Genomic DNA, 27,608 nt, shown 5'->3' with positions numbered 1-27,608 from the left:
GTATTCAACTTTACTTGAAGTTACTCCTGTGGAAAATAACTATTTCTGACTTCAAGCCACTGACTGTAAATTACCAGAATTCAAGCAGGTTGTCTCAGAGAAGCAAAGCTGTCAAAGAAACCACCCAATGAAGACTGTTTTAGTTGGCCACATCACACCCCTATGCCCTGTGTTACAGGATGAAGGCAGCAAGCTGCTAAGTTAAAAATTACCTCATTAGTGCATCTCTGAAGTTACATCCACCCATTGTTTTGAGGAGAGGTGTATGGGGTGTAGTAGCAAGGGGGACTGCGGCGGTGGCCCCTGTCAGACACCCCATGGATGATGGCTGAGCCCATCAGCCAAGCTGGTGCCCCCTCTCTGGTATTTAACAAGGGGTAAACTGTGCTGTGCAGCAGCTGTGGGAGAGATGTGTGATGAAAAGAAATGTGAGGAGGAGGAGGTGCTCCAGGCATGAGCAGAGATCCCTGGAGCCTGTGGATCTGTACAAGTAAACACATACATTAACCAATACACTAACATTCTTGTATTCGTATCTTACTGCTGTGCTACTCTCCTTCAGCAGTTGCATCATTTTAGACCATGGTGAACCGGGCTGTCCTCCTGCAACCCATCGAGCACGTCAGAGCAGGTATCCAGGCTGCAGCCTGGGGAGGAGCCCACACCACAGCAGCTGGATGAGCCCTGAAGGAGGCAGCAGCCCATGGAGAGCCCACACCGGAGCAGGTTTCCCAGCAGAACTGTGGCCCATGGGGGAACGTGTGATGCAATAGTCCGCTCCTGAAGGACTACCCCAGCGAGAGGAAGATCCACTTTGGAGCAGTTTATGAACGACTGGATCCCATGGGAAGGACCCCATGCTGGAGCATGGGGAACAGTGTGAGGAGGAAGGAGCAGCAAAGAGGAACTGTTACGGCCTGACCATGACCTGACCCTTGACTGTCCCTGATCCCTCTGCACCATTGTGGAAGAAAAGGTAGAAGAGTGAAGTTGAAGCAGAGAAGCCGGCAGAAGGTGTTTTAATTTTTCTCTTTGTTTGTTGCTATCCCACTTTTATTTTTAATTGGCAATAACTTAAATTAATTTTCCCCAAGGCCAGTTTGTTTTGCTTGTTACGGTAACCAGTGAGTAGTCTTCCTGTCTCAACCCATGAGCTTTTTCATCTTATTTTCTCCTTCTGGCCTGCTGAGGAGAGGGCATAAGAGAGCAGCTTGGGCTCCTAGCACCCAGCCAAGGTTAACCCACCACAAAAGGTTTGTTTGTCTACAAATAAGCACTATGACCTCAACCTACACGTAGGAAAAATGGGGCGTTTAGCCAGCTGAGGGTGAACATTTTCTGTGCAATTCCAACTCACTGTTCTCCTCTCACTTTACTTATCCAGCTCACATAAAACTGGCTGTCCTGGTTCTTCCCAGCCTGGTGTACTTAAGCATTTAATGGCATAGAAAGATGTCTGATTTCCTTCTTTACCAGCATTTGCATATCATCAAGTTTTTTTGATCTGTTTCTCAACCTGTACAAAACTAATTGTCTCTGAAAAACAGTCGCTTGCTTGTTACCCATTTGGAAAATCCTCTCACATAGTGTATACCTGCAAAACTGCTTGGTGAAGTCACATTTCTGGGCATAATTTTCACCATCACTTTTGTCAACCAAAAAGTAAGCTCATTTTTCACTAGTATGTTTTACTCAAAGGAACCATTTTGAACAGTTTTAGAGCTAAAGTGTCTGTAAGCTACAAGTTGAGCTCCACTGCTCAGTAGAGAGACATACGCGAACGCATGATCTAGCCAGAACCTGTACAAAAGATGTCCCTTCTTTGCATTATAAACTGAGGGGAGAAGTTGTCTACAGCTACAGTGATATTATAAGAGATGATGGGCGACTTGTTGAGGTTGGTAAGCTGGCCTCAACTGAAACGAGAGCCCCCCAAGAAAAAAAAATAAGGCCACAGACCAACTGACTGTCTCATCATAGTTTCCTGTCCTAGGGCTGAAGACTGTTGAGATATTCTAGTGGGCAGCGAGACGAATGCCAACTTAAGGCAAGTGGCAAAAGTAGTCCCAGTGCTTAAACACAGAAAAGGGAGGAGCCTTCTCATACCACTCAGAATGAAAGATACAGCTTGCTCTTTCTATTTACCCTGTACCACCTGAAAGAAGTAAACTCAAAGAGGTTCCTACCAGAGAGCATGCTAAGACTCTTCACAAAAGCCCTCAACTGGAGGTTGAAGCTAGCTAAACAGGTCAGGCATAAGGCACCTAACCCCTCTTTCATAACTTTTTTCAAATTACTGTTTCCTATCAAAAAAAATAACCACCCCATCACCCACAGAAAAGCAACATCCCTGCGTAAGCCTTGCATGTGTGGCTTCATGAGACAGTTACTTAAATTCACCTGTACCTATTGGCTTTGAAGCTTGTACGTGTTCCAGAGTCTCAGCCAAGACTTGCACAATTACTCCTTTCTGGACAAACTACTTCTAACTAACTTTCAAGACTGATTCTTACAGCTTTCTGAAATTTAAAAACTGTTTTGTTAATGGCCAGTGATACTTTGCAGGCTGCTTGAAATATAGGTGGCAGTGACTACATCTCCCTAAATCAGCTGATACATTTTGCTCAAGTCTCAGCTTTATCCTTGGCATGTTCTCAAGCTGCATCTGCAGCTTTGAGAGAACCATAAAATGTTGTAGCGCAACAGAGCCTCTTCTGCAGTGAATGGGGAAGCACGACTAATTTCTAGGACTAATTTATCCTCCAAGACTGGAACAGATTTTCATGAAGACCTACAATCCAATCTTCTATCTTCAAAACAGATGTCACGCTTACGCAACTTCACGTTGTCTAGCCACCGAGTTTTGTGACAGCACTTAAGGTTACTGATCTTGCATGGCTTTTTAACCACCCTTTAGTAAGATCACATACCAAGTTCTAAGACGGCTCGTCCTGCAGGCTCCGTCCAGATTATCACCAAGAACTGGATTAGGGTTAGCCCCCAAGGAAAAAAGCACCGAACAGCATTACCACGCAGGCAAACCCTTCAGCAGCTCTGTCCCATATGCTACAGTTAGCTCTGCATAGACTTGTTAGATCTTGTCTATTTGATTAGTGTTTTTCCAGCAGGCTTGCAACCCAGCCTAGATTGGAGAGACATCAAAAACAGGTCTTGCTAACACAGAACAGCTCCACTCAGCTCAACAGTCTGTCAGTTTGTGTACAACAGCTGGAATTCTCCTGTTCATTGCACTTATCTCAACGCTGTTTCTTCAAATGCATACGTCTACTTGACAGGCAATCTGCAGGTACAGTGATGCACTCTAATGCTGCATTAGATTGCATAACCACAACATGTACCGGCCTCCTTCACAAACACATGCTTAAGTTGTTAAAGTACTTATTTCTGAATCTTTTTTACCTACAGACATGTAATAGAGTACTATGTATGTTAATAGAGAACGTAATAGAATCTCAAAGACATCAAAAGTCACAGAAGAATTACAGCATTAAGGAAAGGTAAAGCAATTTAGAAAAGGCTGTGTATGTAAATTGTTTCAGATGAAAATACGGGAATTCCAATCAACTAGCTGCTTAATGCCCCCACAAAGAATAAAGACCTTTTCTATTCCCATGCCCTTCCAGCCTTAAAATTACCAGATGCTTGCTTTTTTGTGTATTTCACAGAATAAGACACACAATATTTTTTATGAGAAATAATAAGCCACAGTAGCAGAAGACTAATCTGCTCATACTGAACAAGGAAGCAGAGGGACACTGAAACATTTAGAAAAATTTTCCATCCAGTTTTTCTACCTGCGATCAACAACAAATTTGCTCTCAACTATTAGTTATGCAAAAAACACTCTGCTTTGCTACCAGTGTCTCTTCCATACCACATCTTGTTTAAAGAAGAACGTTCCTCTCCAGGCAACCAGCCAGGGCCCTCATTTTAACATTTCTCAGCTCTGAAAATTTTTACATTAATGGCCATGCATTTCTTACACATAGCTCTAACTGTAGCTGCTAACTCCAGTATCAGTTAGCAGTATTTCTACTTCAAGCTCAAATAAAACATTAGTACAACAAATAAAAACAACTCAAATACGCCTTTAATCATGACAAAAATCAGGTTTCACTGATTAGGTTTCACTTTTATTTACAAAGATAGAAATTTACAGCAAACTAGACATCCCCCATAATTAAATTATTTAATAAAGGTTAAAACCTGAGTTAGCAAAAGTTATTGCTTCATTGAAGTTGCAGAAATTGCTGACAGGCATTTTTATATTTTTGTCTCCCAGTAAAAATTCTTCACACGGCACTTTTTCAAAGCTTTAAATCAGAGGCAAAACACATGATAAAAATCAAAACTGAGGAAGATGGGATATATCAGTGCAGCTTCAGTTCACGAGCTGGGCATCAGCTAGAGTACAGTACGAAACATTTGTTGAGATTCAAGACATAAGAGTTATAAAATAAAACTTTTTCAAATCATTAATAGCACTTTTTAAAAAAATAAATGCATAATACAGGGATTGTAGTTTCAAATCAGATACATTTTCAAATCAGATACAATCAAGTGAGTGATGATTAATGCACATGTTAATGTAGAAAGACTGCTGGTTTTAAGATACTAATGGCCAGTTCATTATGATTACAGTAATTAAACCTCCTTCCCTAGTCCATTAATTGGTTGGCAATCTTCATGAATGTATGTTGCAACAAGTGAAACTGGTTCTTGCCACTGTTGTACACAACTACAGAACCATTTGAAGGAAGAATACCTGACCAGGGAGCCGTGTCCATCACAGCTCACACAAATTAAAGTCTCATAAAGTTTTCTTTCACATGCCCTGTAAACTTCCCAGTACTAGCATGTTTTTACTCGAAATGATGATGCATGCACAAAATCTGCTTTGCATGCGATTTGGCAATAGTCATGAGACGAGCAAAATACTAATTTGTACAGTCTGTAGCGTGGTATTGATGTCACAGAATGCTTTATATATAGTCTGGAAAAACCCGAGAAGTTGTTTCCTCAGGTACACAGAGTTCTTCGAATTTCAGAAACTAACATTAAGCATTACACTGCACTGAGAAAAACCTGGGAGTATAAAAACACCAAAGAGGTCAGTGGCTTCTGAACTCCAAGCTTGGCAATTAAAACTGGAAAATATTCTAAGTCACTCACAGTCACTCATAAAACCCACCCTGTGGAAATAAGAGCAATCCAGCGATATTAGACATCTTTTTAAAGATGACTCTTCTTGGTATTTTTCCTTATGGAAAGCAAACCGTATTTTAAGAAACAGTTAAATGTATTAGCAAAGTGCAATACCGTCACATTACCGAAAGTCTCTCCAGAGGAGATACCAAAAATTAGCCAATTCTAATAAATTAGAAGATAACTTGAAATTTAGAGTAGATTCACTATAAGACATCTACATAAAGGAGTGAGGACTTAGCACTCTTACGTACAAGAGAGCAAGTGACATGCTTATATGCTGATAGCGAGAGATCCCAACAGGAACAAAACCACAAGATGACAGGTCAAACGTACCCACTCAAGTTGTAACACTGAAGAGACAGGCAAAAGGGTAGGAACTAAGTTTTTAACAGAGACGTATTATCTGGAGAAGATAACCTAGATAAATAATTACCACATTCCATCATAATACCAGTTTTTCAGCATTGTGCATTTGCCAAGGACTGCGAATGCAACCTGCACAAGCATCCTAGCTTTCAGTGACTTCATCCAGTGACAAAAGTAATGTTTACAACTCTGTGAGCTCTGCCCCCCCACCACGTGAACAAGCATCTTTTAGCTGAAGGTCTGTCTTTAACAGGACGGATAGGATTGGTAGGCAATAGTCCGCACGTGTGCGTGAAGTATGGTTCTATTTTACATAATAGAAAAATAATTTCATGAGGCCCTTTCATTACAATTGCCATAACATTATGCCAACGATAGCTCCTCAAACGCAGTTTTAATTTTAAGAAAGCCACTAGTCAAACTGCCATTTCAGCGGAAGAACCAAGGTGAACTGCATTCACATTGACATGAAGTATCACTATATCCCCAAGAAAGCAGTAGGCTTTAAATAGTCAAACTGCCAAAGAAACACCATGTGTCGCCAAAGTACTTTAAGTTCTTGTGAAAGTCTCTGGCACCCTGTTAGAATGCGTTTGCTGGAACAGCATTCTGCGTCAGGTGACCCTACTAGCACTGCATTACTGTCAACATTAAAAGACAAAAAGGTCATAAGTGCAGGACCAACCAGAAGAAAACGTCCAGCTTGGAAACCTTTCCAGTAAGGCAGAGAGCTGAGGTGACTTTTGATCTTCCCCAAAAAAGTAATGTGCTGCTATGGCGAGGGAGACCATTCCATCAGAATGCTTTGCTGGGGCCTGAAAGTGAGAAAAAGGGAACACAGTCTTTATGATTGTTTATGGCTTTTAAATGTAAGATCAATCCAGATGTACTTTTGTACAGACTTAGTATCTATGGAACAAACTTCATCCTGCAGCTCTTTGTCCTATATGTTAAAACATTTCCTATCTTCAAACGTAACATTCAGATTACATGCTGAGCTCAATTTGAACTGAACTTGCAACGAGGTATTTAGGTTGCAGTGCCTCCGACATATTAAATAGCTTGCACATGCTCTAACCTCAGTGCTTTTATCTGTCAGTTTTGCTGACAAATCAGGACATGGACTCCAGCATAGCATTTATGCTGATCCTTCTATTGTGAATCCTTAGGATGAAAATCCTTTTCTGACTAGCTTTGCCGCTATCAACCTTGCAAAGCTTGTCACACTGCCGACTCCTGTTCGCCTTTATCAAGTACCCTCAGAGGATTATTTGGTTAAGCGTGCACACTGCCTGATCCAGGATGGAACAAGGGACTTTCTGAACTTTCAGAGGTTCTTGTAATATTTACTCAAAGAATAAGACACTGTTAAACCTAAAAGGAAAATGTACAGGTCTGCAAAAAGTTCTTCATCGGTAAGTTAACGGGTGCAGGGATCATAAATCCCACTGGAACAGCAATGCTGGAAGCCTTGCTTCCAACTGAAAATAATGTGAAAGAAAATTTAGAAAACAAAGTTTTACAACTCTCTTCAAGACAGGTACGTTTCCCACCAAGGACTCCCTGTAATTTCCCCAAAACCAAGCAAACCAAATACACGAAAGGGAAACTACTCACAAAAGGAAAGAGAACTCTGAAATAATACTAATAGAGATAAAACTTCAAGAACTATGATGTTAAGAAGAGAGAAATCCAAACTTACACCCTAAGACCATAAAGGCAAGGAAAATACACTCCCTTTGTCCGTTCGACAAGTTAGTGGACTATGCATCAAAAATATATGTTTTGCTGATACATAAAGCTGAGGGACAATTTAAAAAAAGAGGGATGCTTGAATTAGGATCTATCAAATAAAGCAAAGCTTAAGAAAGTTAAAAGTTACAATGACATTTTTCCACAGAAGAATGCAGAAATGGCGACAAGAGAGCAGACCAAGGCACGGCCGGGTTTCCAGAAGGGCATACTCACCGTCAGCTCTACCCAGAAGTGCCACGGTGCAGCCTGCAGCCCGTGCGAGTAGAACACGAAGTAGTCTCCTCCTAAGCTAGCAACCGGCGTACCATCCCCAAGGGACCAGGTGGACAGAGCTGACCCTTCATGTGGCCGAACATACAGAGACATGTGACTTGGACCTGCAGAGACAAGGATACGTATCTGGATGTATCAACCAGTGGAGGAAGAACAACCACCTATTTTCCTATCCAGTAGCACGTTCCCTGGGTGTTACTCTTCCTGTCTTCTAAAATATGATACAACCGTCTTCTCCACAGAAGAAGCTTCAGTTATTTCTAAGCGGCGAGATAAATGAGATGATGATGTAGGAGAAGGACAGAGCTATAATACGGACTTTAAGAAAGGACTTGCTATAAAGAAGATCAAGGCTTACTCGAAATAGACAAGTTTATCAGTCCCCCAAATAACAACTGCAACACAACACCCACAGCTTCTGGTGTGTTATGAAACTGAATTAATTCATGCTAATCCCACAAAGCTCGCCATCTTGGGAATGGCACTAGAACCTGCAGTACTGGAGTCAACACCTGATTTATTATGGGCATAAAAATAAACACAAATCACAAACCAGAAGCTTCAGTCACTCACCAGATACTTCAAAGCTTAACCTCACATTGTTCCAGGGCATCAGCTCCTTGGACAGAACTTTAAAGTGAATAGGGCTTCTTGGAAAAATTTCTGGAGCAGGAAGATACCAGTTTTTCCTGGAGGGGAGGGGAGGGGGGGAAAGTTTTAACTTATTCTCAATGCAACACTCAGAGGTATTAAGTATGAGAAGCCAAGAAGAGTTTTTTGTATAGAATAGCTGACTGCGTTGTTACTAAATGAAATATTCAACAGCTAGTGATTCTAGCAGAAGGCAGATAAAATTAGCAGCTTGTGGCCAGAGAAATATTTAAAGGGCACATTAATAGAAAAATAGTCACCGGTGTGTTCATTCATTACCTTCATGTGCCTTAATTTAAAAAACAATAAAATAAGTAAGAATATTTCCATGTTCAAACTGCTATGCTTCCGCTCACAGGACTCTTGGGGCATGAGAAATAATCACAGCAGGTAGATTTCTTCTGTGGAGATGAGCTACGCTAGACTTCCTCTGCTGTCAGCTGGGGTGAGGGGGAAGAAGGGAAGAGACATCCATACTCCAAATCTGAACTGCCCTTTAGAAGGCCCCCCCTTCACCACCACCTCCACTGGCGCTAACATTGATTTTCCACAAATCAACTTCTGCTGATGGGTCTGCTGCAGGAGCAGTCTCTTGCAGAGATTCTGGCAGAAGACACTGCACCTAGGCAGAAGTTCAAATGCCTTCTAAAGTGAAAGGATTATTTACTTTTAGACCAACATTACCCTTACTTTTTCCCTTACATAAGCGAGATCGCGTAAGTGACAAATGTGCTTTATCAGTAAGTGCTCAAGTGGAGCCGTGTTCACACCAACCGGAACATGAAATGCACTGGCAGAATCCAAGGAAGGCCACAGAAAGGAGCCTGCTCCTCGCATGGAGTTCTAATGCTGTCATTGATTTCAGGCACATGGGGAGTTATGTGAGATACTCCATTATAATCAAATCCATTAATCCATATACCAGAGTCACTTTTAACCACATTTCCATCTAGATCATGAAATCTCCTGCTTGTGTGCTAGAAGAAAAAAAAAAAAGAAAAAAGAAACACAGAAAGATGATGGACCTTACGCAGTTCACATGATTCAGAAGTGATTCAGAAATATCCTCCATTTCAATCTCTAAGGTCTACTGTACTTGCAGCATGCACTGAACACACATCCGAGTATTTGTGAATATATAGAGAAAATTACTCAGCTAAAAGAAACATACCATAAAAACACCCACATTCAGAAGATGACTGTGCCTGTAAGTTATTTGCTCATCTCCTATGACATTCACTTTTTAAATTATCATTGCTTACTCACAACTCCCCCACTTAAAACCCCCTAAAAAACGCTGCTTTTCTGACACAGATGAACTGTGTCAGAGACTGAACAAAGGAAACATTAGCAATTCTTTCAGATCCAGAAATAATCATTAGAGCTTTTAAATCAAGCAAGAAAGGAAAAGTTACTCTTTTTTGGGGGGTCGGGGAGGATGTTAAGGTTTGGAAAAAAACCCAAACACTGCTGCAACCAGAGGCATTAAAATACACAGGGCTTTTCTTACCTGGAGAAAGACTCGTTTAGGCTTTGGATTAGCTGCATCAGAACTGTAAGGAAAGAATATTCCACTACAAACGAGAATCAGAGTGACTACAAACACAGTAGTTAAAGTTATTAGCGTCGTTTTTGTACTTTTGACAAGGTAAATGAAGTTAATCTAGAGAACAAAAAGACATCCCAGTTATAAAACTGCAAGACTTAGAAATAAAACACTATTCGTATAACTATAAAATCCAATTACGGAACTGAAAGTACATTAAAAAGAGATCATTGCAAGTACTACCAGACACAAGACACTTCTTTGTAATCCCAGTATTTAAACCCAAAAGGAATAAAGTGAATACTTCTCGGAGTTTCAAAAATTTGCTAATCTGCCAACAGAAACGTAGAACCTTTGAAGCAAGGGGGCAGAAAAGAAAACCCTAAGGATTTGTTTTTTAGCATAGTACACATACTGTTCAGCCACATACTTCACCTAAAATGAATACCTGTTCAAATTCCAGCATTAAATTGCTTATTTTACACCAATCTTTACTACATCATCATAGAACAGATGTATTTTTATAAGCCCTGCTTCAGTGACTTTTCTTTGCCTAACATAAAACACAGAATCCTTGACATGTTTCCTAGAACTTTCTTACAATTTAGTACTGTCAAAACATTAACTTCAAGTATTAATTTAGAAAAACATTGATTTTTAAACTCTAGAGAAAGTTTAAATGTTTTAAACATTTACAAATTCTACTTACAAAATAGGATGACAGTATCATAGTGATGACTACAATAAATCCTGCCAACACCACATCAGGTAGAATTTCTGAACCACTTCGTCCCATGATAGGGGTAAACATCTCAAATACAGTCCAACTAAGATACATCATATACAGATAGGGAACAAACATTCCCAGCATGTACATCATGACAAACTTCACTGTGGCACCTAAAAGGGACAGAAAAAAAGAAAGTTAAGACAAAAAACCTAGAAAAGCTCAAATGGACATGAACACACAGCTTTACTAACATATCCATAAACTGCTGCAAGGCCCAACACACAACACTCATCCTCACCCCCGACATGGATATGGAAAGGGGATCTCATTTTGCATGGCCAGTGACAATATAACTCTTTCAAAAACACCACAAAACCCTTCTTGTGTTACCATAAAAAAAATAAAATTAAACATGTTCTGTCCCAAAAACTATTTAAATTTCACAGTATTTTTAACAACCTTTACTATCCCATCAAAGTGCACAATCACTTACTAATAAACCCACACAGAATTGTTCTTTTTAGCCTGCACTTTTTTAAAGAGCTTCTCCATACTTTCAAACTGTCTTTAGTTCAAGAACACTTATTCTTATGACAAAAATGTCACATGTATACTTTGACTATTCAAAATTCAAAGAGTGGAAACACCCCCCCCCTCCCCCCCCAAACTTATACCTTTTTGGCTGAATTCTTTATGGATCATCAGCTTAGTGAGTAAAGGAAATGCTACCCATAATGTACAAATGAACGCAGAACAAAGGCCCATCTGAGTAATCACAGCCAATGCTATAGACCATACCATCAACGAGGCATCAAAAAAAATATCCCCCAGGTACAGCTCATTCACATTCTGTAACAAAAAAGCAAGTACAGTCATAACTGAGCATATTCCATGTATCACATCTCATGAGAACACACAGAAAACATATATAATTGTTTTCTTTGCCAAAACAATTCTGTAAGCATCACCGCACCATTCTCTTACCGTTTAGAGCTATCCATGACAGCATACTTTATTTATTTATTTTTTAAATCTGCTCTGACATAGCTTGAAGAAGAGATTACATTGGCTGGGGCATAGGGAGGAAGGGAATGTACAAACGACAATGCCAAGAAGGTGGAAGGCTAATGTTTTAGGAACACAGGCGAATAGGGCCCTTTTATATAAAGCACTGGTATTTGTGAAGCCTATAAAATAGCCACTACTTACGTGTGAAAAAATTATCTATATCTCCTGAGATTCTAAGCCTTTTTTTTGAACAGCAGCTGTTAATACACTTCTTACACAAGCACGGTTATTAGTGCACAAATATTACACTAGTGCCTTTATATGTCATGCCACAGCTGTCACTTCAGAAGTGTGCTTTTTTTAAAGTGTATCATTTGTTTTGAAGAAAAGACATGTATGGGTCAGATAATAAGAGATAACACTTTCAAAAAGAAAGAAGTTTAACTATCAAAAATGTGGTTTGCTTTTTTTTTCTTGTAAGTTACATTGGCAACGCTGCAGTGTTTGTAGTGCAAGACTCTAATTGTGAATCCTGCTAGTAGCAAGAAGGACCGCTTGCGTGAACAATGGCTGTCAGAAAGCACCCAGTTCAGTTTTGGGCTGAGAAGAAAAAAAAAAAAAAAAAAAAAAGGATAAACACGAATTGCCAAACCTATTTCAAAACAAAAAGCTTATTAATTCACAAGTTCTTGAGCTACTAACAGAAAACACCCAGGCATTGCCTGTGACAGCCAAGTAAGAGATTAGGTTCCAAAAATCTTTATGCAACTCTCAGTACAATATAAGTTACAGAGGCAGCATAAACCGTATGGTGTACTGCAAGCTCCAGCATGCAAGAAAATTAAGAGACTCATGATATCAAGTTGGCTGATCTGCTGATCAAGACAATCAGCAGGCAAGAAGTAGATCCAGAGCCTGGAACAGCTGAACAGTTCGTGCAAGTACGCCCTCCCCTCAGCTTGTCTGAAAGACTAGACAACGGTAACATCACGTCTATTTTGTATATGGCTCATCTTTTCCACAAAAGGACACCACCACATAGATATATTTAACATACATATACCAGTTAACACGCCCCCTCCCCAAACAATTAAAAAACCCACTTCCAGATAAAGACATGATGCATTCACCCAGAACTTTCCATACAATCGAGTTTCAGTTAATTCTTCAAACACTTGGATGAAGCTGGATTCGGCTGACAACTTAGGTTTCCTAAATTCCCTTGCCCAAAGCTTGTACAAATAGCCAAGAAGATAAGTAACAGCAAGCTGAGTAACTAAATACCACTGTGCCTAGGACCTAAACCTAACAGGCTCAAGTAGTCGACTTCTGCCCTGGAAGAGCATCATCTGTCATACCTCACAGCACCACCTCAAGGCCCTATTTGTTTTTGATACAGAGCCATTAAACTACCATCTAAACATAAGGGGATTATTAGGAGCTATAATTATGACATTATTATGCAAGTTAAATTGTGCTGGTTAGTCCATAAGAAAGAATTATAAGCAAAAGAGGCAGATAGACAGTAATCATGACAAATGACACCAATGGAAAGGTAACAAACACCAAATCCTCACCAAGCCCTGCAGGGGCCTATATGACCTTTATCTATTGCAGAAAAGAACATGGACTATCAAGAGCTCTATTCCAACTCCAGCTGTGGTAAAAACAACTATCAATCAGAATAATCATAGGGGGAAGGGTGACTACTCAAATTTTTATAAGAGCTTCATTTAGAAAGTCCTGCACAGCACAGATTACTGTATTAGAAGAGGGCATGACAGAACTAGAAACTATGATAAACGTAAGGAAAAAGCTCTCAGATGAAGCATCTGACAAAAAGTCGTATTATTTGCTTAGAAGGTTATGAATACAAACGACATCACCAAAACAATATGCATAATAAAAGGACAGAATAAAACAGAGAGAACCGGAATTCCGAGTTTCACAACAAAGTGTAAATGATGAATTAGATTAAACAACGAATAAAAATATTAAAGATACATAAGGAGATACTGTACCAAAATTAATTATTAAATTTAAGGAACCCGTCATACAAGTACATTCAGAGGAGAGAATCTGGTAGGATTCAAAGAACACTGGAGTATATATGTAGATTCCGTAATTATCAAGAACATTCAAAGGTATCAAAAAACCCTAAATTCTCCAGTTGTTGCTCTGATCTCGTATCAATGAAGTGATGGCAAGAAAGGAAGGTGCAGACAGGGAAAGAAACAGCACTAGTATTCTACTAGGCTATTGCCGTTTTTCTGAAGCAGCTCCTTAAGGTCATTAGAAAGAGTTAAATCACAAAGCTCTTAACTCTCTGATTTAGTAGAGTAACCCCTATGCTTAGATGAAGCAGTTTTTACAGCAACATTTTAAATACTTCTGTCCAATACAGAAAACTTTTTGCATCTTTTCAATCAACTCAAGAATTAAGTCTGCCTCAGATTAAACACATTAGCCTTCATCACTGGCAACAAAGTCAAGCTTACCTTGTAGAAGAATTTCTTGGCTAGTGTATGCACAAGAATAAGCTTAGCTGCAGCTGCAGTGCCATAGAGAAACACTGAAACATAGAAATGAGTGTACCAAGAAAGAGACCGTCCAATGAGAGAGACGAAGGCTGCCACTATAAGGACTGCCACCAGCGTGCAGATCCAACTTAACAGTGTTAAGCCAAATGCAGTAAAGAATTTCTTCAGGTTATGGACAGCTGTGAAGAAGAAAAAAGAAGTTTAATTCAACAAGTCATGTATACTACTACAGACTACCATCAAGATTGTAATTACCCCACAGTATAATTCAGTTAATGACCAAAATAAAAAAGCATGAGTCATCCACTCTGAAGACTTCTTAACGGTGTGGTCTAAACCATTTAGCCTATTTCTTTGCAAGTCTTTTTGCAGTCTTCTCACTGCAAGGTTTATTCCCAGAGTACTAGTGTATTATTCTGCAGATTGCCATGTTCCTGACAGTTAAAAATTTCTCCAGGGAACCAGTGGAGTCACTCAACCATCTATAAAGTCTCAAAACAAAAACAAAAAAAAAGCAACACAAATTTGAGTTGGTTTTCTTGTAACTTTTTCTTACTCCAAAAATGTTTGCTGAATTTGAGGGTGGGTCTGTTTGGTTTGATTTTTTTTTTTAAACAGGTATGTTCTTACACATACCTGAAAAGGTCTAACTAGAAGATTTAAGTTGCTTTACACCCTTTATTAAGCTTTGTAATGTTTTTCTCCATTTGTTGTTTTATTTGCTCCTGCCTACAGGCAGGTGTTCAGGAAACATGATTCTGAAGCCCTACCTGTGCTAACAGAACAGAGTTTACATAGATATTAAGCAAATTTTTTTTTCCATTTTCAGATCTTTAAAGGATTTGATTTTAACCTTCATGAAAGGATAAGAGGCATAATCGTGATTCATAAATGCTAGACATCTAGGCCTATCATATTCTTTCTTCATCATAATCAAAGTTGAGATATTTAAACACAAAGTAACTCCTATGGCATGCTGCACACCTAGAATTTATTTCTGACATTTATCTAAAAAGATGCCTTAGTCACCTGAACACTTCATCTACTAATTGGTATTCCATAAAGAGTACTGTGATTGATTTTTTTTTTTTTTTTTTAAGAACTAGACTTACCTCTGGTTTTGGCCTGTAATACTCTCTTGCTTAAGTAAAGAAAAGCAATTGCTGCTGTAATATAGTTCATGATGGTGCCAACACGGGCAGGATAAGCCAGGACAAATAAACCAAGTACATCAAAGAACACAACATTTCCATGTCGATACTCAAAAGATTTAGCCAGCTTATCTGACGTTGCTAGGTATTTTAGGACAGATAGAATATTGTCACCTATTAAAAAAAGCAGACACACAATGTAACTACATCAAGGTTGATGAATTAGTACACAGCATTCTTTCAAGTGTTCTTAAAAATAAAGCTGTATTGAAATATCCTCAAGAAAGATGTGAATATACAACTGATTATTCTGAAATAGGTATTTGATAGTATGCACAGCATAGTACTTTCATGAGTTAATCTAGACAGCTGTCACTAAAATAAGTATACATGGTAAGCTTCATGTTTTTAAATGCTGTTGCAATGAAGGGAGTAGTCAAGCTTTCAGCCCATCTTCAGGTCTGATATTAAAGCATTGGACTTCAAGGCTAACCCATAGAAGAGTTTAGAATTTCCTAATCTTCCTTCTCTTCTCCTTTCCAGTAGTAACCTCTCCATGTTTCAGTGACTGTGAATTACCTGCCTTTCTTTCCCTAGATGACTGTAAGGTAAACTTCCTTTGTAGCCTACAGGTACTGACCACTTCTTTTCTTTCACACAGTGCAGCCAAAAACAATTGTTCTGAACTTTCATTTTGCTTTTACTTGACCTGTAAAAGTGCTTACTGGCTGAAAAGTTTTGTCTTTATTTTTATTTTTAGCTGTGATACATTTAACGAGAGACCTTGTACATAACCACCATGACCAGTAAAATCACCTCTCCAACAGGAATTTATAGGTGTTACTTTCTGTCTTGCAACTGCACTGGTGCAAGAAAGTGTTTAAAACTTATTCATGCTGGTCATCTAAGCTGGCTTCTGTACAAGCTTAAAGAGGGAAATGGTCAAAATCCTGGAGATGTTTAGAATCATGTTAGTTTTTCCTGGTAAACTAAAGGTCTTATTGTAATTTTCCTTACTGCAGCCTGTCAAATAGCCTGCTCTGAGCAGAAACTGTTAGTAGAAAATAAATCCTGTTTATCCACAGCCTGTGTGCTACCATGTAAGTTTGAGTGGGATCCATTCTGAAAGAAAAGCCTCTGTTGGCAGACCAGTCTCTGTGCCACCAACCTAACCATAAGCTTCTCATGATGCACACTAATCAGTAAGAGGGCTTACTGAGAGAAAAGGAACCCAGAATGCTGAACGATCATGTATAAATGGCTAGATTATAACCTTAATTGGATTCCACAGTTACTTTCAAATCAACATCACTGGATAGTGATAAAGTTTATCTTCCCAAGTTAACCAAACATATTTCCTTTGTATTTCAAAGACATGCATTCAGTCAATTCTTTGTTCTTTAGAACATGTCTAGCATGTTCTAAATTTGTACTTAAAATGATGAATTTCTTGCAATGGCAGTCTTAACAGCAAAATAAAAAGCAGCTACAACACTTTAGCAAATCTTTCGTAAATAACTGAATTCTTGAAACACCAACCTGCTCTCTGAATGGAATCTGTTAAAATTCTGTCTGATGTGTCGTATTTTGTATGATAAATGTAGCCATTTTCAATGAAAGCCAAATCTATTCCTAGAGAGAGAAAAAGCATGTTTGAAATTATGTAAACCTAAAACCTCAAAACAAACATGTGAAAGCCTCAGATATACATCACGCAAAAGTTTGTTCTTCTTTATAGCCCACTCATCATCCTTAAAGATGAACAAAATAGCCTGCTTTGTAGATGGAAGGCTGACATTCCGTGTGTATTTAAAAAAAAGAACACTTTTAAAACATTTTAAAATAACCGTCTTTTCTAATGTATTGATTTGCATGACATCTGTAAACAAACCAATCTCTACTGGAGAAATACATGAAAATTCTTAATAGTCTCAGCTTCAGAAAAGATGTACAAGGTGCTTTCCAAACACTTACTATTAAAACATCCGTAGAGATCCATGCTGAAAAGTAATAAAAAGCACCACTGTGGAACTACAGAAACAGCCTCTCAAAATACCAGGTGTGTTCTTTTTACTTCCAATTTATGAACAGCTTTTCAAAGAGCCAATTTGAAAACTCTTAATTTAATAGCCCAAATAATTTGTAAAAATAAAGAAAAAATATTTACAAACAAAAAAAGGTTTTCTGCAAAATCAATTACACATTCGGTGTATCCCTAACACCTCACCCCCCCAGCTGTATATGCAAAAAGCTGCTGTCTGCAATCTGAATCCTCACAATTTTGCAGAGGTTTCACAAATCAGACCTCAATTCTACCAGTTGACAAAGAGGAACAAACTAGTTCTTTAACTCAATTACTTCATTTCTATTCGTTTAGAAAAACAGAGGTCAGTGAGAATTTATTTACCATTTATGATCCAGGTACGATTCTGAACAAAGAAAGAACACATTGTACAAAATCAGCTACTTTATTTTCAGGCCAGAAGCATACTTTAGAACAGTTCAGAATATGCCAACACCTTTTGCTCTAGGCATCAATTCAGAAAGATCATTTGTCTTGAAAGCGATTCCAATGACAACCTCTGCCAGACAGCAACGATTTTACAGAAGTTTAGATTCCCTTGAGTTGTGTTTGCATTGTGTGTTCCACATTTTTTCCTCAGTGGTCATTCTCTGCAGAATGGACAGCAAACTGTAAACAGATTAGCAAAACCAAAACCTGCTGTCTTGTGCTTGATTATGGAAAAAAAAGAAGTAATAAAAATGCATTAATTACTATGTCACAATCTTAAAAAAGATTCTTTTGGTTTACCCATTAGGTGCAGAGATTTAACCCCTGCAACCAGGTTGTTAGCATGATTACCAAAATGTTTCAAACCAAAATATTTCATTTTGGAGTGTCTTCCTGATTTCCAGGAAACTTTTCTACCATTTAGTTTCTTCCTGGAAAACAGAAGTCTCCAAAAAACTTCCCTAATGACCTATACGACAAACCAAATCTAAAGGCTCTTGCCTTAGAAAAAAAGCAGGAAAACTTGCTCCCAAACTGAAAGACAAACCAAATTTGAGGACCCTCACATAGTCAACTGCAGAACAGTCTCCTTGTTACAAACTTAATACAAATGATTCCATAATGTGCATTGGCACGTCATCTGGTAACATACCTGGAACATTGCCAAAGTCCCTGTATATTCGGAAGTCTGTATCTGCTGGGATAATACCACTCTGAAATATTTCCTGCGCCACCACAGAGGCAAAGGGATGTTGGGCTGCAACTACATATGCTTGTACCAACCAAGGATTCTCAGGTCCTAATAAAAGATGAGCAGAAAGTTCACAAAAAATACTTTTTGAACTTCAGTGAGGATATGTACCTTTATCATAACAAATAAATACGCAAAGGAACTCACTAGAGTTTTAACGCTGTTGCCCCACAGGGTATATACTAAGTGCATCTGTGTTGGCTGAATGACTCACACTTGAGAGAACGAATTAGTTACACTTGGGGGAAAAAAAACCCCAACACTGATGTCTTGAGTGTTCAGTGGCAGAGTAGATAAGCCACCTCCCAAAAAAGACCCAGCACTACTGAAGAAGTCACAACCTTTAGCAGAATTTCCAATTTATCATCTATGTATCACACCTCAAAATTGTTGTTTAGATAAAAGTCTCTCCACTAAAAGCATTTGATGCAAGCAAACAATTACACAGCTCCATCAGTAGAAGGAATTCTGCAGTCCAACTAGGATGGAGCAGAAGTTTAACGGTAGTCTACAAAGCACAGAAGTTTTGCTGCTTCCTGAGCAGCACACGGAGTTCTAATGCCACCATCTCCCTGCAAAGAGTTTGAAAGAACTGCTGTGAAAATTAACTCAAGCATATGAAAGTATGAGTATGCAAGGTATACAAGATCTCCAAATCTGGTTTTCTCCTTATTACCTTGACGTAAAAGGGAAATGCAACTTCTGTAATCCTGTTCTAGACAGGCTTCCCACCTATGAGGCAACTTCTATGGCAGTGCTTTAGCCTCCATGTATCTAAAGATGGAGAGCAACTTATTTGCTGCACAGGGTTGGGAAAGAGACATAGAGGTTCTCCTGTCTTTTGCATACGAGTCACGTTGAATACTCCTTTGAGTCTACATTGTTTATTATCAAATTATCCAAGAGTAGAAACTGGACACAGTGCAAGCTCATACCTGTTTGAAAAACAAGTTCTTTTCCTCCTACACCTGCTGCCTCCAGGTTAATAAAAGCTCTAATTGACTTGGCCCACTCATGTTGTGTAATGAAGCCGTGACTAGCCTTGATGGGAAAACAACAAAAAAAAAATAGGTCATAACTCAAGATTGGACAAGGCAGCCAAATCACTTAGAACACAAACAGATGCAGAAAATCCAAGTCTTCTAATTAAATTAATATGGACAGTATTCTTAATCTAAACATATTTTTCCCTTTGAAATCTAATACATTTTACTCAGAATGCTAAGACTGGCTTTCACTAATACTTCAACAGATTAAATACAAGCCATATATGCAGTTACTCTTTGTAAGTCTTAATACACAGCTTTGATGTATATTTTATAATTCTGGCACATTCTCACCTGCAAAATATTTTCTTCTGCACCATTAAATAAGAATATGACAGCATGATGCAGGGGCTCCGATGATTTTGAAAGTGTGTTAAGTATTTCAAGCATCACTGCACAGCTAACAGCATCATCACTGGCACCTTAAAATAATCAGCAGAATAGCATGACTTAACAACAAACACACAGAATTGCAACAAAGACCAGAGAAGAAAAAGCTTTATGCTACCTCAGCCACTTAATCTAACTGAAGTACAACTATGTCAGGCTTTAGTATATTTTCTGCTACAGCTTGTACCCTGTGTCTATACTAGTTAAAAGAAACATCAGAAAGAAAAATAATGTTCAGAAGTTGAGCATGTGAAGTACAAGGTACCAGATCCAATACTACCATTCGAGAAAAGTAGACTAACCAGCTTACTAAGCAAGCAAAGTGATCATTGCCTATTTTTCTAAGAACAATACAAATAAACAAGGACATAATTTTCACTTACATCTTACTCAAATTTTTAAAAATAAACATTCCCACATAAGTCACCCTGTTACAATGCATTTGAGTAAGTGGATAAAAGCTCCAAGTAACATAAGGTCAGATTGCAAAATAAAGCAAAGGAAGCACCACAATTCACACCTTTAAAACATTTTTAAAATGAAAGTATACATTATAATACAGAATTTTCATGATCAGATGCTTTCCACCACCCTTCTTTCTTCACAGAAAACCCGTTTTGCTCTGAGCTCAGTAGAGTGTTCTCTGAGATCCTTATCCAGCACTGTTCTAGACTTACTCTCACTTCCTCACATCTCCTTCTACGCCCTGCCAGTTTTCTATCTGGATTAAGCCTCCACCTTTTAGCCAAGGTCTCCCATTGCCCCATTTCCCCCACTTTGGTGCAAGCTGCAGCACCTCCCTACCCCACGCTAATCAATAAAATTTGGGAGCAGAGAAATTTAACCTCATTTCTTTAGGCCTGGGTTGCATATATGATGCCAACATGCACTGAGATGACAGCAATAGTGTGCTCGGCCTTGGTGTGCTATTAGGGCAGACTCATTAGCTCTTAACACTGTTTAATTTACACATAAAAAAGCAGCTTTTCCAAAGCTTGTAACTTGGCAAAATTTAAACTTACCTGCTCCATCCATGAAAAGGGCACATTCCTGATACAAACACAAATCTCAGCCTAAATTTTAACCTTAGCTTATTGTATGGAAGTACTTCAGAACCACAGAATAGTTTGGGTTGGCAGGGACCTTTAAAGGTCATCTAGTCCAACCTCCACTGCAATGGGAATAAATAAATAAAACTAAAATCTTTCCAGTACACTCTTCTGTAACGTATTTCTCAAAAATTAATGCCTTGTTCTGTCAAAAGCTTCCCCAAAAGCCCCCCAAAACTATTCAGTTCAAAGCCCTGACTATATTGCTACCCAAATTTACCAGTAGTCTACTCTTCACCCCACTGAATTATTTTATCTAACCTGTGCTGTGTTGAAAACTCAGCAATGATTACAGCTTTCAGCAGGATTAATCACTTATCTGCCTCACTGTGAAGCTAAGAAAAATAGAAGTTATTGATTTCAACAGACATGCAGATTTATATCTGATTAAAGCAGCCGTGTAGCCATAGACTATGACAGAAGCTCACAGAGAAAGTACCATCCTCAAATACTTCATATACAACAAAACTGACGGTAGGTTAAAAGCTTTTATGGCAAATACCAGTAACCTAAGAAAGCTGTGTTATCAGCTGCATCTGTGATGATCATTTCAAGGATGTTTCTGCCTTCAAGTTGATTAGAAAAGAATCAAATAGGCCATATAAACTGAAAACTAGTACTGTTAGAACAAGACGCATGTTTTAGGAGTTCACAGCTTGTGTTCTTCCTTCACACGGAACTCAAGCTTTCTAATGTTGAAGCTGTAATGGTTTACTGAGTTTTGCTTTACTCATCCTGTAGGCATAAGCATCAACAGCAGATTATGTTTTACTATCTAATTTTCAAATATATTACTCATTGATCACTGAGTTCTGCTGATTCTGGTTAAATAACACCTTTTGGGAAATGAAAAAAAGCTGTAAGCAAGTAAGTTGCAGAAATACAGGAGAACAGAAAAGAAAAGGTTCTTGCTTAGGTTTTGGGCAAGTTTCACACAAAGACAAGACAGAGCAGTTTCTCACTGCTGCAGTAAAGGGCTAGGCTGCTTTGTGATTAAGGGCAAGCATACAGGCCGACTTCTAGCTCCTCCACAGATTTCTGTACAATCCTACACAAATCACTAATATTTGCTGGCACCTCTATGCAAGGTTGGTGAAATATTTTACTGTCTGAGTAACTGTAAATAAAGTAATTGATGCAGACACAATCCTGCATTACAGTCCATAGAAGCAAACATACAATTTACACAGGGCATTAATTTAAAGACGGTTTTCCATAATCATTGTATTATGCTTGTGAAGTATTCTTTCTAAGTCTAGGCAGCCATATTTAGAATATACAGTAATTAGCATCTCTGCAGCTCCTAAATCACAAAGCATGTATAATAATCCTGCAGTTATTAAGCTTAATTTGGAAACTCATCTTGCCTAAGTATGATTAAGGAGAAAGAGAAGTTCTGTATACTATTTGTCTACAGAAAAAAGGCACAGAGTATGGCAAGTGCTTTGTTTCTCCAGCTAATACTCAACTGTTTTCTCAATAATGAAGACTATTTGCGTGTGCTGAAGAACTCAAGGTTTACTCCCTAAAATAAGCTATTGTGTGGGGTGTAAATGAAGAAATTTCAGTAAAAGCTGCGCTGTTGGTAACTGAAGTCTGTAGGTATTTTTCAACTGCAGTAAAAGGCACACACCTGTGGCTGAGTGTTACAACAGATGTTTTCATGTGCTTTTCAGTTCCCTACCTTCTTGGCACTGTTAAAACCATGTATTTACGTAGCTGTTTACACCCCTGCTGCAATAATAATTTTAAATTATTAGATTTATAAAAATGCAGAGGGACAAGAACAAAAGAGTATGCAATAATGACAGTGAAAGTAGCAGCAAGAGAGATGTACACACTACCAATGTAGCAGTACCTTAATCTTTGACAGCTACAGTCTTTTGAGACAGAAGATTTGAATGCAGAAAAAAAATAATATTGGCATAGCTTAAGGATATCACCCTAAAAACTTGAAATAAAGTACAATACCAGCAAAGGGAAGGGAAAACACAGGCTGATTGGGGGGGTGGGAACAGTCTCTAGCACAAAGCATCCCGAGAAAGAAAAGTACAGAAGTACGGAAAGACCTGAACAACAGGTAGAAGCAGCACATGAACTACATGCATAAGCAGCAAATTACAAGAAAGGCAGATATAACCACACTTTCTAGAAATCTAAATATAGTATCTGCAATTTGCTGCCTACCAGAAAGCGAGAGTGAAATCCTGACTTTAACAGGACCAACCTGTCACTCTAAATACTGAATCTCACTGAAATCAAGCAGACTAGTTGACACATACAGTATTCTAGCATGTGGCTGGCTATAAGGATGTTTGGTGTGAGAAGACAGCAAGCCAAGTTCTGTGACCCATGTAATAAATAGAAACGCAGAACGAACATGTGGACCTACCCGGGGTATTTGGTACGGAATCAAAGTGACAATTGGATAACACTGCATGCTCAGCTCCATTTCGGGGTTCCAGCTTCACTATGACATTGGTTATGTTTGCATAGTAACTAGTAAAGCCTCCTAAAAAGTCAATGCTGAAGGAGCCTGTGGGCCTCTGTATGTCTACAGATAACTTGTGAGCATCTGTGCTTTCTCTTTCTATCGCCCTAATTTGTTCTAGAAGGTAGTTAACTGCAAGAACTTCATTTTCTGGACTTCCAACTGTTCTGGGCCCAATTGCTGTTATGTTGTCAAGATAGCCCCTGTAAGAGATAAATTACACATTCAGCATCAACACGTTTAACATTTAGTATGTAACTTATCCAGAACTGTAACGTTTTTGTACATTGTTCTATTTCGAAACTTACGTTAAGTGGAAGAGACAAAAGCCAATTAGACAGTAACTACAGTCAAGATGACAAAGACTATTACGGTAATGGGTATATAGTACTGATCTTTACTCAGGGCTCCTCCTCCTATCTAGCAAGATATTAAACCAAACTACTGTTTCTCTGTTTTGAACATATCAATTCAAAATGAAATGAAAGCGCGGAGAAGCTGAAGATTTTACCTTTAGCAAGGTCCTCCATACGCACACACGCTCTTCCCTGAATGTCTGAATAAGGACGCTCTTAGCAAGATTTACACCAATTAAAAAATTCTCTAAGAAATTTTCCCGGACACTTTACAATACTACGAGAATTAAACTGTGGAGAGTGCAGCGCTTCATCAGCCCAAACCAGCACCTTTAAGAGGTGGCGAATACGAGAGCGGGAGCCCTGACAGTGATTTCACCCACTTCCTGCAGCCGCCGGCGCCAGCTCTGAGCTCCTGCCGGGGCAGGGGAGGACACCAGCGTTCCGCAAAGGACAGTAACCCGACGACTGACGGCAGCGGCCTCCTCGTCCTCTGGCCGGCCGGCGGGACCCCCAGGGCGCACTCCCGCTGCGCCCACACGGCCTGCGGGGCCCGGCCGCCGCTGCGCCGCCAGCACCCCCCCCACCCCCCCCCGGCGGAAAGCCAAGGGCAGCCGGGGTAACGCCGGACGGACTCTGGCCCCGACACGGGGAAGTCCCACGGCTCCCCACCGCCCGCCCCGGCGAGGAGGGGCAGCCCCCAGCCCGCCCCGCTGTACCTGGCGCGGGGGGCGCTGAAGTCACGGGGCCCGGCGGGGGAGGGCCGGCTGAGCAGCTGCCGGTGCGAGAGCTCCACCAGCGCCCGCAGCCCCAGCAGGTACAGCAGCACCAGCGGCGCCCCCCGGCCCTCGGACAGCGGCAGCACCGGCCGCCGCCGCCGCCGCGGCCCGCCACGCTTCTTGCCGCCCGTGTCGCCGCCGCCATCGTCCTCCTCCCCCTCCTCCTCCCGCGGCGGCGGGTGGTCCCGGTCGCGGTGGCCGCCGGTGGCGCGGAGCCGCCACACAGGTGGCGCCGCCGCCGCGCTCCGCTCCATGGGCCGGGCTGCCAGCACGAGCTCCGCCGTGCAGAGGCGCGATACGGCAACGGACGAGGGTCAAAAAGCGGCGCCGCCCGGACCGACACGACCCGGCTCCCTCCGCGGCGGGGGGTGCGGCCACGGGGAGTCACGTGGGAAGGGGGCGGGGTCCCGCCCCCGCCCGCCCCGGCCGTTGGGGACGGTTGGGGTCCGTTACTGGTGCTGGGCGCAGGTGGCGGTGGCTTTTCGCGTTGCAGGCCTCGGGCGTGCGCTCGGCCTCAAAAGCGATGCCGGGAAGCGGTGGGCGGCGGTTTGCCGGTGGAGGGCACCGGCCCGGTGGCGGTGGAGGCCCCTGTCCCGCCGCGGCGGCCGGGCGAGCGACGGCCTGACCCTGCGCCCGACCGGAGGTCGCCCCGCGCTTTGTGGGCGGTGTCGCCTCGCTGAGAGAGGCGTTCGCATCACTGAAATGTGATGACTGTGCTCTGCGCACAGCTCGGCTGCTTCAGTAAATTTCTGTATTTTGGCTTAGTGAGTTTTCCCATTTGTTTCACTGCACCCTCAGTACAGACAAGATTATTGCTTACAATTTATGACTTGCAACTCCAGATAATGCCGGTACATTTAAGACCCAGTAACATAGTTCTAGGCTGAGAGGTTTGTTTTATTCTGTTTCGTTAATTTTTCTTCCTGCCTGCTTTTGTTCCACTTAGACCTGTGTTACCTCCCTCTTCACAAATAGACAAAAATACCCCCAGATTCGGTTCTCAGAAGTAAATTTTACATTAGAAACAGCTCTATTATGAAAAATTTGAATGTAAATGTTTTCTTAAAAATACCAGTCCAGTGGACTGCGTGCAACACATATAACCAAAGCTAGTTAAATGCAAGCCCCCCAAAATGTCATGGAATGGAAGCTGCCCTTTGAAATTGTCATATTAGTGATCTGTATGATAGTAAGGTAGTACTACTACTATACATGTGAAATGTATATTAGACAATGTAGTTTTAAATAAAGATGCGGCGAAATACTCAGTGTAGATTTGCATTTCTCCTTTGAAATTCCTAAGTAGGTCTTAAAGTTGTATAAAGAAGCTAAACAAGAAATCAAGTATGGATTTTCATATTTTATTTTGATTTCATGTCTAATATCATCATTGCTAAAGTACTGGGGGCCACCACTCTGGAAAAACTCACCTAAGCAGCAGTTCCTCTCCAGCAACACATTTTGCTGCATTTCAATTCAACTATGTCAGAACAGCCCTACATTATTGATCTAGAGTGTAATATACAATTTGAGAAAATAGGTGCTACACATCATTCATTTATTTTGGCTCTATGCTTACTTGAGAATTAGAACTGTGAAAGAAATTCATTCTTTTCTTAATGACCTTTTTTCGTTCATTCTTTGGGCAACATTTGAACACTAAAAGCCTCTTAGTTAAGAAACAGACATGACTATACTGATTTTCGTGACAGTCATGCGCTACAGGTCGGAACAATTTTTAATGTTTTGTCAATTCAAAATTCAGAAGTAATTTTCTGCTTTAGATCAGAAAGACTTCTGATGTTTGGAATACCGACAGCCCTTTTATCATCTGTTCTGAGCACTGCATTTGGGAGGGTACTGTGCAATGTGAATTAAGGTGGAAGTATAGTGCATACGTGTTTTGACATGACTGGAACATCAACAAATACAGTGCCCTTTACTGCTCTGTTAGTCTGGAATGACCAATTTAGGATAATTGGATTTAATTTCCAAACAAATGATTCAGCATAGATTCAGTTTGACTTTATGTCAAGAAGGGTGATGCTTAACCTACTATCTTGTAATCCACGCTACTTCACAACAGAGGGAAATCCCTTGTTCCGTGAGCATGAACTATACTTGTAAACTATGTTTTAAGCAGAAAAAATGAAAATCCAGTCTCTCATCCACAGGGACTATGGGTCTGCTTTGTTTTCTAATTTAGTAGCAAAACCAAGGTAAATTATAGCAGGACAGCATGCTTGTTTAACAAACAGATACAAATATGAACCTTTTGCAGGTTAAGGCCACTATCTATTTAGGGTAAGAGAACTAGAACACCATCTTCAGAAAATCATTTAGTTTTGATTAAAAATAAACCATGATGAAGAATCCATCAAATTGTAAATTGTTCCATAGGCATCTTTCCCATTCAAATGTGACTTATTTGTGGTACTAATTTCTTAGCTTCAGTTTTCCGTTTGTTGGATCCTCTTACATCATTGACTGATAAACTGAAAATCCCTTTGTTACAAGATTTCTGGTCCGCTGTAGGTATTAATACATCATGATCAAGACTCCTCTGACATTCATCTTCAAGCTTGAGCCTTATAAGCTGCTACTTTTCTCATCCCTTCATCCTCCTCCTAAATGAGCTCTGGTGATTTCCAGTTTTTCAGTAACTATTCTGCATTGCTGAACCAAAAGAAGTAGTATTCCAATGCCTACACCAGTGCCAAATACAAAGGTAAAATAATTGCTACGCTGCATGGAGGCAGAGCTGTTTGTTTGCTTTAACATAAGCACGATGCCACAGTTTTGAAGTGTCAGTTCTGTTGAACTGTTCTGGGAGTCTGTTTCTGTCACGACAGCATGTTCCAGCCATCCACTCAGTGTCGCACAGCTTCTCTGGCAGGCAGAATCTTCTGTACCAGCTTTCAGTGA

General features: G+C 40.1%; 1 protein-coding gene across 1 annotated transcript; it reads right to left on the bottom strand.

Annotated features, from left to right (window-relative positions):
• Positions 1 to 4,132: 4,132 nt before the first annotated feature.
• Positions 4,133 to 25,831, bottom strand: ERMP1 (endoplasmic reticulum metallopeptidase 1). The gene is made up of 15 exons (XM_063321443.1): positions 24,624 to 25,831; positions 23,450 to 23,751; positions 19,853 to 19,980; positions 19,448 to 19,553; positions 18,414 to 18,560; positions 16,789 to 16,881; positions 15,211 to 15,423; positions 14,057 to 14,277; positions 11,225 to 11,399; positions 10,530 to 10,720; positions 9,785 to 9,937; positions 9,049 to 9,251; positions 8,197 to 8,312; positions 7,564 to 7,727; positions 4,133 to 6,410 (listed from the first exon to the last, which is right to left on the bottom strand). The coding sequence occupies exons 1-15, from the start codon at positions 24,935 to 24,937 to the stop codon at positions 6,246 to 6,248; spliced, it is 2,691 nt and encodes an 896-aa protein (XP_063177513.1). The 5' UTR covers positions 24,938 to 25,831; the 3' UTR covers positions 4,133 to 6,245.
• Positions 25,832 to 27,608: the final 1,777 nt, after the last annotated feature.

This window comes from Chroicocephalus ridibundus, chromosome Z (assembly GCF_963924245.1).
Source record: "Chroicocephalus ridibundus chromosome Z, bChrRid1.1, whole genome shotgun sequence".
Taxonomy (NCBI): Eukaryota; Metazoa; Chordata; class Aves; order Charadriiformes; family Laridae; genus Chroicocephalus; species Chroicocephalus ridibundus.
The sequence above is the reverse complement of the archived record's forward strand: the minus strand, read 5'-3'. Positions and strand labels throughout refer to the sequence as shown.